Source organism: Bufo bufo, chromosome 3, assembly GCF_905171765.1.
Source record: "Bufo bufo chromosome 3, aBufBuf1.1, whole genome shotgun sequence".
Taxonomy (NCBI): domain Eukaryota; kingdom Metazoa; phylum Chordata; class Amphibia; order Anura; family Bufonidae; genus Bufo; species Bufo bufo.
Window position 1 is genome coordinate 611503226 of NC_053391.1, and position 13901 is coordinate 611517126.

General features: G+C 42.1%; 1 protein-coding gene across 1 annotated transcript in view; it reads left to right on the forward strand.

The window, feature by feature from the left end:
* Positions 1-13901, forward strand: part of LOC120996236 — a 141536-nt gene that overhangs the window by 23432 nt on the left and 104203 nt on the right. The window contains exons 2-3 of the mRNA XM_040426024.1: positions 8584-8688; positions 10471-10592. Coding sequence (XP_040281958.1) covers positions 8584-8688; positions 10471-10592 — 227 coding nt within the window. The remainder of the gene's footprint in view (positions 1-8583; positions 8689-10470; positions 10593-13901) is intronic.

The following is a 13901-nucleotide window of genomic DNA, read 5'->3' on the forward strand; positions in this document are numbered from 1 at the left end:
TAGGAGTCCCACTACCTGAACCACAATGTGAATTAGGCCCTCCATTATGTGATATACAGGTTGTATCGGATTACCTCTTCCTTGTAACTTCCTGGCAATTTATATATACAAGTAAATATACAAGAAAGAATGTTTCTTAACTTAATTTTATTTATTTTTTGGTTTTGTGCTTATTATTGTCAGTCTGTAAAAGTGGCGTACTACTCGGACAACATGGTTCCCAGCAGCGACCTGGAAGTCCAAGATGCATCGAGACATCCTCTCCATGCTGTTCCTGAACCATTTAGGTGGTGTTTCCATCTTTTTTTGCCCTTTTCCTATGAACCAGGCACCCTCCATTCTTCAGAGCAGGGGGTGCATGGTTTAATGCTCGGGTTCTCCCATTGACTTCCATTATACTCGGGTGCTTTTTGGTGCTCGATCAACACTAATGCTTACGTGTTATTTTGATCTGCAGAGAACATTCCCTGGGAGGGCCCCAGTACTTTTAGAAGTGATGGTGCCCATGTTACCAGGGCAACATATCCCTGGTGAAGTTCCCCATACAGCAAGGAAGGGAAGGATCCCAAAATGAGGCAGTGTGTGTTCCAAGAGGGGGATACGAAAGGACACCATTTATCACTTCGAAACCTGCACTGAAAAACCTGGCCTGTGCATAAAGGATTGCTTCACAGTGTACCACACATCCATGGATGATTAATTTTATCCTTTATGTATCATGTAATTTTGCCACCTTACTACACTCTTATATACTCCCCACATCTTACATATTCACTTTTCACCATGCACTACACAATCAATTCTAGAAAACACCTGTGGGGTCAGAATGTTCACTACACCACTTGAAAAATCACTTGAGGGGGTTAGTTTCTAAAATGGTGTCACTTCATGGCAGTATCTATTCTAGGGATACCTCAGGGTTTTTTCAAATGCGACATGGCACTTGAAAACTATTTTAGCGAAATCTGTTTTCTAAAATCCATATGGCGCTCCTTGTCTTCTGAGTCTGGCGTTGTGCCCATATAGCAGTTTACCGGCACGTATTGGGTGTTGCCATATTCAGAAGAAAATGAGTGACAATTTAATTGAAAAAATTAAATTTTTCATTTTCATGGGCAGGTGTTTCTAAATGCTCTAAAACTCCTGTTTGTTCAACGTTCTCACTACACCCCTTGAAAAATTCTTTGGGGGGTGTAAATTCCAAAACTGGGTCAATTTTTTTATGTTTCCACTGTAGGGGTACATCAGGGTCTCTTCAAATGCCAAAGCAGCAAAATCTGCCCTCCAAGCAACCATGTGACGCTCCCTCCCTTCTAAACCATGCAGTGTGCTCATGCAAAAGTTTATGCCCACATATGGGGTGTTTCTGTAAACTGCAGAATCAGGGGTTTGCTGTAAAATGAGTTAAAATGGAAAATCTGCAAAAAAAATTAAATTTTTACATTTTACCTCGATTTTGCGTTAATTCCTGTGGAACACCTAAAAGGTTACCAAAGCATTTATCAGGTAGTGAAAGTTAATACAAGCCACTTATAAATGCATTGTTATATCCATATTGCTTCCTTTGCTGGCTGGATTCATTTTTCTATTACATTTTACACAGCTTGTTTCCATGGTTACGAACACTCTGCAATCCAGCAGAAGTGCTTGCACACTATGGAAAAAAGGACTAGCCTATGTGAACTTCCACAGACCCTGCCACCAGAGAGGCTGGCACTTAGTGTGCAAGCAGGGCCACTACTGATAGATTGCAGGGTGGTCATAACCATGGAAACGGGCAGTGTATAATATGATGGAAAAATGAATCAAGCCAGCAAAGAAAGCAATATGGACAATCACAATACATTAGTTAGTGGATTCTATTAACTTTCAGTGCATGATAAATGCCATTGGCTGAAGTAACAACCCCTTTATTTTTGAATAACATCATTTATGGGTCGTTTCTATTATGTAAACCCATCAAGGTCACTTAAAATCTGAATTTGTCCTTAAAAAAGTAAGTTTTGGAAATTTTCATGAAAATTTAAAAAATTGCTTTTAAAATTCTAATGTTAAAAAATAATATGACATTTAGACAATGATGCCAACATAAAGTCGACATATGGGGTATGTTAACTATTTTATGAGGTATCACTATTTGTCTTAAAAGCTGAAAGAAATCTAATAAAAGAACAAAAAGAAACCAATGTGGATAAATAGAACTGTAAAGAAAGCAATAAATGACAAAAAGAAAGCATATAAATCACTAAAACAGGAGGGTACCACGGAAGCACTGAAAACTATAAGGAAAAAAATAGAACATGTAAAAAACAAATAAAAGCGGCCAAACTAGAGACCGAGAGATTAATTGCCAAAGAGAGTAAAACTAACCCTAAAATGTTCTTTAATTATATAAATGTTAAAAAGTATAAATCTGAAGGTGTCGGCCCTTTAAAGAGTAATGAGGGGGGAGTCGCAGAGAGCAACGAGTAGAAAGCAAAGCTGTTAAATATTTTTTTCTCCAATGTATTCACTGAGGAAAATAAACTGTCAGATGACATGCAGAATGTAAAAATAAATTCCCCATTAAAAGGGTCCTGTCTGACCCAGGAAGAAGTACATCAGTGACTTAAAAAGATTAAAATAGACAAATCGACCAGGACCGGATGGCATACACCACCGTATCCTAAGGGAATTAAGTAATGTCATAGCCAGACCCTTATTTCTGATATTTGCGGACTGACAGGGAATGTCCCACAGGATTGGCGCATGGCAAATGTGGTGCCAATATTCAAAAACGGTCTAAAAACAGAGCCTGGAAACTATAGGCCGGTAAGTTTAAGATCTGTTGTGGGTAAACTGTTTGAAGGTTTTCTGAGAGATGCTATCTTAGAGCATCTCAACGGAAATAAGCAAATAACGCCATATCAGCATGGCTTCGTGAGGGATCGGTCATGTTAAACTAATTTAATCAGTTTCTATGAGGAGGTAAGTTCTAGACTTGACAGTGGCGAATCAATGGATGTCGTATATCTGGACTTCTCCAAAGCATTTGACACTGTACCACATAAAAGGTTAGTATATAAAATGAGAATGCTTGGACTGGGAGAAAACGTCTGTATGTGGGTAAGTAACTGGCTCAATGATAGAAAACAGAGGGTGGTTATTAACGGTACACACTCAGATTGGGTCACGGTCACTAGTGGGGTACCTCAGGGGTCAGTATTGGGCCCTATTCTCTTCAATATATTTATTAATGATCTTGTAGAAGGCTTGCATAGTAAAGTATAAATTTTCGCAGATGACATTAAACTGTGTAAAGTAATTTACACTGAAGAGGACCGTATACTACTACAGAGGGATCTGGATAGATTGGAGGCTTGGGCAGATAAGTGGCAGATGAGGTTTAACACTGACAAATGTAAAGTTATGCACATGGGAAGGAATAATGCAAGTCACCCGTACATACTAAATGGTAAAACACTCGGTAACACTGACATGGAAAAGGATCTAGGAATTTTAATAAACAGCAAACTAAGCTGCAAAAACCAGTGTCAGGCAGCTGCTGCCAAGGCCAATAAGATAATGGGTTGCATCATAAGGGGCATAGATGCCCGTGATAAGAACATAGTCCTGCCACTTTACAAATCGCTAGTCAGACCACACATGGAGTACTGTGTACAGTTCTGGGCTCCTGTAAACAAGGCAGACATAGCAGAGCTGGAGAAGGTCCAGAGGAGGGCAACTAAAGTAATAACTGGAATGGGGCAACTACAGTACCCTGAAAGATTATCAAAATTAGGGTTATTCACTTTAGAAAAAAGATAATTAATATGTATAAATATATCAGGGGTCAGTACAGAGATCTATCCCATCATCTATTTATCCCCAGGACTGTGACGAGGGGACATCCTCTGCGTCTGGAGGAAAGAAGGTTTGTACACAAACATAGAAAAGGATTCTTTACGGTAAGAGCAGTGAGACTATGGAACTCTCTGCCTGAGGAGGTGGTGATGGTGAGTACAATAAAGGAATTCCAGAGGGGCCTGGATGTATTTCTGGAGCTTAATAATATTACAGGATATAGCTACTAGAGAGGGGTCGTTGATCCAGGGAGTTATTCTGATTGCCTGATTGGAGTCGGGAAGGAATTTTTTATTCCCCTAAAGTGAGGAAAATTGGCTTCTACCTCACAGGGTTTTTTTTTTGCCTTCCTCTGGATCAACTTGCAGGATAACAGGCCGAACTGGATGGACAAATGTCTTTTTTCGGCCTTATGTACTATGTAATAGGGAATTGTGTATTTAAAAAAAAATAATAAAAGGTAAAACATATTGACTCAAATTGTATCACGTGTCACTAGAAAACAGTCTCAGATTCTTTTGCATAAGTGAAAGCACATGTCAGATTAGAAAAAATAGGCTATGTCAGGAAAGTGAAAAATGTCTGTCAGGAAATGAACAGCTCAGAACCAGAGCAAACATGCGCAGAAAAGACACTGCACATAGATAAGTGGGTATTGAAAGAAAGGAAAAGAAGCGATGTGCATCCTGTGCAGGAAGTAACAGCGACTGAATATCAAAACGGATTTGGCACAAGGTACAATGGTAGAGGATACTATATCTCCTTATGGAGAGTGCCTAACTGGCAGGAGAAGTCTTATAGGCCAGGCAATGCTCCTCTGGAATTCTGGGAAGAGGGTATGCAAATCAGCCCTTAGCAAGCTGCCTCTGATGCCACCAGATGTAAGGTAGCTATCCTATAAAATCAGTGTTTTACCTTTCAAACAGGCCTTGAGACATGACTTGGATAACATGACTTGCCTAAGGCTATGTTCACAGTAGCATTTTGAATCCGGTAGCCTGATACGACCGTGTACCACCGGAACCCCCTTGACTATAATGGGATCTGGGGGTAATCCGTCTGCTTTTCAGGCATAAGTGCTGGGTTTTGACCAGACAAAAAAAAACATTTAAAAAGTCATAAAAAGGGGTTTTGAGGCCTTTTTATGACCTCCAGAGTATCCCCATAACAGTGAGCTCCACAGTGTCCCCATAACAGTGATCTCCACAGTGTCCCCATAACAGTGATCTCCACAGTGTCCCCATAACAGTGAGCTCCATAGCGTCCCCATAACACGGCTCTCCACAGCGTTCCCATAACAGTGAGCTCCATAGCGTCCCCATAACAGTGAGTTCCACAGAGTCTTTATAACAGTGAGCTCTGCAGTGCCCCCATAACAGTGACATCCATAGTGCTCCCATTAGAGTGACATCACCAGCACCCCATAACAGTTACATCCACAGTGCCCCTATAACAGTGACATCCACAGCACCCCCATAACAGTGACATCCCTAGTGTTCCCACAAGAATGAAATCCACAGTGTCCCCATAACATTGACATGCATTTGCGGACAAGAATAGGACATGTTCTATTTTTTTCGGGAACAGAATTGCGGACCTGGAAGTGCGGATCCGGAAATGCGGATCCGGACAGCACATAGTGTGTGGCCCCATAGAAATGAATGGGTCCGCTATTTCGTTTCCGCAAAATGCGGAACAGAATTACGGACGTGTGAATGGACCCTAACTGAGAAATAACTGATCAGATAACTGAAGTGTGAACTCAGTTATTAGAGTGAAGGACCTGCGAGCTTCTGTGGTGGCATATTTTGTATTATATGAAGAACGGTTCTAGAGAGAAACCTGGCCTAAAACCTTTATATCTAATTATTAAAAGGGAAAAGCAAAGGAGGAGGGAGAGTTAGGGAGGAACAGAGAATGAGTTAAAAAAAAGGAGGTGAGGAGAAAAGGAGGAGGAGGAGGTGCGGAGAAAAGGAGGAGGAGGTGCGGGGAAGTTGAACTCATTGTTCAAGGTGCTTGTCTCCAGCAGCTAAATCCTGCAGAAAGCTCCATGGAAGCATTGTAGGGATTTGTGGAGAGGGATGGGAGAACTTGAGAGGCCTGTGCTGTAGTGTTCATTAGCTGACAGTTGCAGGAAATGAAGGAGGGAATTGCTTGAGGAACGTATGGAGTTATTTATCAAACTGGTGTAACGTAGAATTGGCTTATATGCAACCAATCAGATTCCACCTTTCATTTTTAACAGCTCCTTTGGGAAATGAAAGGTGTAATCTGATTGGTTGCTATGAGCAACTAAGCCAATTCTACTTTACTCCAGTTTGATAAATGACACCATAGTGATCTTTAGGGAATCTGGCACCCCTACAGTGTGCAAGGGTAATACACCCTGTGACACCGCACACCCTTAGGCCTAATTCACAGTTCAGGGATTTGGTCAGTTATTTCCATAACTGATTGTGAGCCAAAACCAGGTGCTGTCAAAAACGTAGGCTCCACTAGTAGGCTCCACTTCTGCTTTTGGCTCCGAATTACTGATGAAAATAACCGACCAAATCACGGAAATGTGAACTAGGCCTTAAAGGGGTTGTATCATCTTGGACATTGCCGGCATATCGCTAGGAGAACTTTGCGGGCTCCGTTCTAAAGATCGGTGCGGGTCCCAGAGATGGGACCCACACCTATCAGAAATTGGGGGCATGTCCTAGCAATATGTCCCCAATGTCCAAGATGATACAACCCCTTTAAGGCCAGCCCTGTGTGGGGTACGCATGATGGGCCTCAGGTGTCTGATTGAAGAGTTAGGCTACTTTCACACTAGCGTTCGGGGCTCCGCTTGTGAGCTCCGTTTGAAGGGTCTCACAAGCGGCCCCGAACGGATCCGTCCAGCTACCAATGCATTCTGAGTGGATGCGGATCCGCTCAGAATGCATCAGTCTGGCAGCGTTCAGCAGGCGGACACCTGAATGCTGCTTGCAGCGTTCGGGTGTCCGCCTGGCCGCGCGGAGGCAAACGGATCTGTCCAGACTTACAATGTAAGTCAAAGGGGACGGATCCGTTTGAAGATGACACAATATGGCTCAATTTTCAAACGGATCCGTCCCCATTGACTTTCAATGTAATTTTTTCTAAACTATAATGCAGACGGATCCTCTCTGAACGCTAGTGTGAAAGTAGCCTTAGAGTCTGGTCCTTGATATCTCAGTAAGTTCCCTTTAACTTGCACTGCATATCTAAGCACGACTTGTGGCCCCTTTCTTACTAAGGGGCCCTCCGGCAGTGCCCTTCATTCTGCTGCTGCTGTGTTCACCTGTAATTAAAAGGTTACTCCAGCGCTATAATTGTAATTAAAAAAAATGGATAATAAAAAATGCTGCTGTTCAGCCATTGGGACTGGTTTCTAAGCCAATCACCGGACACAGCTGTGACCCGCCTCACCCAATAATTGGCTAAATGGACAGTCCAAGCCATTTCTGGCATGTCAAGCCTGAGAAAAGGAAATAGAGAGGAGCGGGGTTTAGAGCAGTTGCCAAAAAGAAATGACGGGTAAGGTGTGTACTGCCTGTTTATTATTTTACACCACTCTGACCCTATTTTTATTTAAAATGATGCCACCGGAATATCCCTTTAATAATAGGCAACACTTTTTCAGTTGTGTGATAAAGTGATATGGAAGTAAGGGCCACTTTTTGCAACTACAGTTGGGCACAATATTGTTTTGCCATGCTATTTTGAAACACTGTACTTTCACACAATTTTATTTCATTTAATAAAGAATGGTGTAACTAGCAAATTTCAAAATCACTTCATTTAAAAATATGTCTGCATCCACCTAAAAAAAAGCTGTAAAGTCATGGCTACTAGGGGTCTCACTTTCACCTAAGTTGCAGTCCACTGCATGCTGTCAGGCAAGATACATCCCTGGTAACAGTGACTCAGAAGACGGCAAAGAGGAACTGGGGGAGGGGGGTTGTCAGAGCTAGCTGGGATTGTGAGCCTGATTAAAGAACTGCTTCTACAAAGTTTGAACATCACATGAGCCTCCTTATGTGTCTGTAAGTGTGATTTATCCATCCTTATTTTTTCTGTCAGCTCCGGAGCTGAAAACAAACATAGTGGGAAGTAAGGGAAAGGACGTCACAGCCGTACAGTGCTAGCAGACATCCATAGAAGGGATACGGCCCCCGCTTCTGAGTGAAATGCATCTAGCTGTGCAGCTAAAACTTGGAATAATATGACTGAAAAAAAACATTAGGGAAGCCCAAACATAAGTGTTCCTTTCCAGTTATGATTGTACAAAGAAGCAGAGCCATTATGCAAACTTTTTTTTAAAATTCAAGTACACTGAGTATTGAAATACTAATTTCTTACATTAAAAATATGGCTCAGTTTCAGCTGGGTAAAGGCAGAGCCTAGCAGGAGAAGCTACAGATTATACATCAGAGTATGTAGGGTTGGCCAAGCCACAACACCTATCTGTCAAAAATCCAGTTTTTTGAAGGGTGGGGGTTATATAAGTTTGGATAAATGAAAGTTTTCTCAAATGTTTAGGGGTGTTCTTAAGCATCGTTGAGGCCAAAAGTATCCCATGGATTGGGATTCAAATGTTGGGATGTACATTGCATGTACCTGCACCACTACTATTGACCAGGCTAGTAGTCTCACCCTCTGTATTGCTAGACACAATGTGATAAATCATTTATCACTTTGACAAAAGCTCTTTAATGTTGTTTTTTTCTTCAGTTGTATTCCCCTCGGGTCTTGTCGATAGATTCAGAAGAGGATGAAGAAGAATTTGAATTTGATATTGAATCTGTTCAATCGGAAATAGAGAGAGGGAAAAAACTGGTAAGCTTTTACCAATTGCAAATGACATCTACAAATTTATCATTATGTGAAACAGAAAATGAAATAGAAAATGTTGTAAATGTGTACCTACCCTTTACGGCCTGTTTTACACTGCTGGATCCGTAACTACTGTGTGCAACCGTGCACTAGAATGGGTCCGGATGGATTTCAGGCAGTGCACGGTGCAGATGGTAGTTATGGATCCAGCAGGCTGTTCTTCTGCCAGAACCATTAACGCCATGTGGTTCAGCATCTGTCAGTGGAGGGTCAGTAAAGTGCCATAGTACTTTTTACGCTGGTCTTAATTTGCCCCTTGTGCTGCCGTAAGATTTGTCGAATTTATCGTAGGTGCATCTATTGCAGTCTTTGCACCTGGCGAAAAAATTTCACCGGCCCCTGAGTGGTGTAATTTTTTGCCAACATTTACACCTGTCTCCCTACCGCTCAGCTGCCGAAAACTGTGTGACTAAATATTGTGACATTGTTAAAAAGGGACCTGCAACTATTTTAGTCAAAAAAATAGTCACAAGACCCTTAGTAAATGACCCCCACAGACTTCTTCTTGCTACTCTTGTCTCCATTGAGCAGCAATAATTTATCCCACATGTTGAATGCGAGCACCGATGCCTTCTAAAACAGCTGTTCAGCCTTTATCCTGGGTGTCGGAACCCCACCAATCAGATACCGATGACCTATCCAGAGGATTATTGATAAAATATCTAGGACAACCCCTTTAATTACAGATTTTACCCTTTGCAATGCATAGGGTAAAATTCTGAGAAAATCCACAACAAAATCCGCATTCAAAGTGGTGAAGTGAGTCTTTTTGTGCATTAAAAAGTATTTATTGAAAGCTGCACAGCAGTTGATGAATTAGAGTAGGCATATTGTTATTTGTTCATATTCACTTAGACTGGTCTAATTTCTTTGCGCATAAAAAAAGTTGTATGTCTCCAAGAAAGTGCGGCCTTTAACGCACAAAAAGTCGCACTTCACTACAAAAAAAAAGACTAAGGGCTCATGCACACGGCCGTTGCCTGGTCGTGGCTGTATTGCGGCCCGCATACAGCGGGTCCGCAATACACGGGCACCGGCCGTGTGCACCCCTCATCAAGGATGCGTACCCATTCACTTGAATGGGTCCGCAATCCAGGAGATGCGGTACGGAATGGAAGCATGGATCATAAGCCCACGGAAGCACTACACAGTGCATCCGTGGTGTTTCTGTCTGTGCTTCCACACCGCAAAAAAATAGAACATGTTTTATTTTTTTACGGTGCGGACGGATCATGGACCCATTCAAGTTGAATGGGTCTCGATCCGTCCTGGCCGCCGCATGGATGTTGCCCGTGCATTGCAGACCGCAAATTGTGGTCCCCAATGCACAGAACGGCCGCACAACGAAAAGTATGCCAGTCCTGGGGTTGAGTAGAAATTAGACTGTTTTTGTGCAAAAAAAGGCACACCTACATAAATAGGTTGGAAAAAAGTACAAAATTTTGAAAACTTATGAATTAGTCTAAAAAGTCAAAATAGTCGAACGAGGTGCAAAAGCCTCCAAAACAGAAGCAATTTCAGTAGTAAATGCAACAAAAAAATTTTTTGGTCTAAAACGCCATTTATTTTAGACAAAAAACAGGCACAAACACTTTAGTAAATGTGCCCCAGAATTTTTTTTTTGGGCCAATAAAGTTATCACTGCATTATAGTTTTGTCTTTTTTAACACAAAAGTATTTAACATCACTAACATTTTCTGTAATAACAATTGGATTTATTTGCAGCGATGTAACATTTGTAGGAAATCCGGAGCAACTGCCGGCTGTGACGTCAGATCCTGCCCGAGAAGATATCACTATCCATGTGTACAAAAAGCTTACGGTTCTTCTAATCCAAATGGATATGTGTAAGTTATGCTTTTTTAACTGCATATTCATGGATGTGTGCACAGTATGGCAGACTAAGGGCTCATGCACATGACCGTTGGCTGTTTTGCAATCCGCATTTTTGAGAACCGGAACAGTCAGCCCATAATAGCCCGGAACAGTCCTATCATTGTCCATAATGGAGATAATGCAGACAATAATACAACATGATTTTTTTTTTTTGTTTTTTTTTTCGGAACCACCATGGAGACATATGTACACGGAATGCACACAGAGTCATTTCTGGAACGGACACAGAAAAAAAAAAATATAATACATTCATGTGCATGAGCCATAAACGTTTTGATAATGCATATGTTTTAACTAATTGCAATTGTTGCTTATAATCTTGTCAAAATGTATATACTCGTAAAGATTTCGGTGTTATATTTGTGTATTTTGACAATATGGCGCTTAACGATATTTCATTGTTTTGAAAGCTCTATAGTCCTATTGTTCTACTGAATAAACTTTCCTTTAAAAAAAAAACCTTAGATACTTGTACAGAACCACTTTACATCAAAATTCTGATCTCAGACCTGCAGGTTTGCTGAAATCTTTGATTGTAATATCTGCAAATCACAGCACACGAACGTATTATCTTTCCGTGTCCGTTCCGTTTTTTTTGCAGACCGTATACGGAACCATTTGTTTCAATCGGTCCGCAAAAAAAACGGAAGGTACTCCGTGTGCATTCCGTTTCTGTATTTCTGTTCCGCAAAAAAATAGAACATGTCCTATTCTTGTCGGCATTACTGACAAGGATAGTACTGTTCTATTAGGGGCCAGCTCTTCCGTTCCGCAAAATACGGAATGCACACGGATGTCATCTGTATTTTTTGCAGATCTGTTTTTTTGCGGATCGCAAAATACATGCAGTCGTGTGCAAGAGGCGTAAGGGTACACTCACACATTGTGGAATTTACAGCAACAAAATCCGTAGGTGCAGATTTTTTCAAAGTTGCATTTTTTTGTTGCGGATTATGCTGTGATTTGGTGTGAATGATGTTGCGGATCTCTGTGCAGATTACATCTCATTGAGATGAAGGGAGATATTCAGCTACAGGAAATCCGCAACAAAACTTTATTTGCGTTCTGTTCCAAATGTTAGTTCTGCGGCAGAACAGAAGGCAGGTAATGACGCTTTTCATCCCCTTAGGTCTCATGCACACGACCGCTGTGTGTTTTGCAGTCCGCAAAACACGGATGGCGTCCGTGTGCTATCCGCAATTTGCGGAACGGCACGGACAGCCATTAATATAACTTCCTGTTCTTGTCCGCAAAACGCGGACAAGAATAGGACAGGTTATATATTTTTTTGCGGACCATGGAACGGAGCAACGGATGCGGACAGCACATGGAGTGCTCTCCGCATCTTTTGCGGCCCCATTAAAGTGAACGAGTCCGCATCCGAGCCGCCACAACTGCTGCTCGGATGCGGACCAAAACAACGGCCGTGTGCATGAGGCCTTAGGCTAATATGAGGGATGTCTTTATAGTGCGGATTTTGTTGCGGAAAATTCCACAATGTGTGAGTGTGCCGTAAATGTAGTCTAGCAATCAAAAGACCCACAAAAACTTTGGTGCCTCACCTCTGTACCATCAATAGAAATAAAATACAGGTAGGTGGAGGGTAAAGACTAATTGTAAATGACAATTTTTTTTGACTGGGGCAAAATAATACCTGATTCCAACACTACTTGTTATCTCAGTATCTCATACTAACATATTGATGCATACAGATAAAATAAAATAAAATAAAAAATTCACTTTGATTTAACCATGTAAAAAGCCTGAAAAGAGTTAGACCTTGTTCAAATGTATTTTTTTTTCATTCAAAAGTTTTATAATTTTTTTAATATAATGCAATACAGAAAAAAGGAAAGGGGAAAGTAGTACTAGGTACTTCAATCCAAATGTGACATAAAAATATGAAATAGCTAGTCTTCAATCCAAATACATTTAGCTTGGTGAGCACGTATTGATCAGAAAAGATACAATTATGTCAAAAACAATCACAGGTGTGAAGACGTCTTAAAGGGGTTATCCAATTTCACAGCCCCCCCCCATGTGCCAGGCCCCTCACAGGTAGTATACTTATGTGCGGGGACCAGGAGCGGCGCGGGGGGCGGGGTAAGTATATTACCTGTGAGGGGCCTGGCACATGGGGGAACTGTTTGTGAAATTGGATAACCCCTTTAAGGAATATAGTAGAATAAAAGGAAAGAGAGAAACAAATAAAGGGAAAGGGGAGAGAAGAGAGAAAAAGAAAATGAAAGGTCCAAAGTGGTGCATCCCTCAAGTTTGGATGGAGAGATAGCGGGCAAAAGAACGGAATAAATCCCAAGTAGCTCAAGTTCGTATAAAGTTAGAATTGTCTTCATGGGTGTGTGCAATGAGCTCCTTCATCCGCTGAATGAAAGTTATTTCCTCAAACCACTCCTCTAAACGTGGGGGAACTGTTGAGCAGCAGAATGTCTGTTTTAGTTGCCTGCAGTAAGTGACGACATGTTAAAAATAAAGAGCAGGACTGTCTCAGGGTGCTTAGGAATAAGTGCAGTGTTCCAAAAATGTAAGAGACGGGAAACTCCACCCGATGAGAGATGGTGCCTTCTGCTGCGCCAACTTTTTCTGTCAAAGAGATCCGATTGCCTGATCCGGCACAGATGCCGGCTGTCAGCTGAACAAAAAACTTTGTATGCTATGGTTTCTGTTCATCCGAAACTCAGGATTTATGCCGGAAAGCGGCCAGATCACCGCCGGACTTCATTACAGTCAATAGGGATCTGCCAGGCTGCTCTGTGCCGTAGCGGCCAGCAGTATCTGCTTGACAGATGTGAACGAGGCATTAAAGGAATTCTGTCACCGGGATTTTGGATTATTATCTGCAATCATAAATGAGTAGTATTACAGATAGGCCTCTTTCACACTTGCGTTGTTGGGATCTGGCGTGCACTTCCGTTGCCGGAGGTGCCCGCCGGATCCGGAAAAACGCAAGTGTACTGAAAGCATTTGAAGACGGAGCCGTCTTCAAAATGCTTTCAGTGTTACTATGGCACCCAGGACGCTATTAAAGTCCTGGTTGCTATAGTAGGAGCGGGGAGCGGGGGAGCGGTATACTTACAGTCCGTGCGGCTCCCGGGGCGCTCCAGAGTGACGTCAGAGCGCCCCATGCGCATGGATGACGTGTCCAATGCGATCACATGATCCATGCGCTTGGGGCGCCCTGACGTCACTCTGGAGCGCCCGGGGAGCCGCACGGACGCTAAGTATGCTGCTCCCCCGCTCCC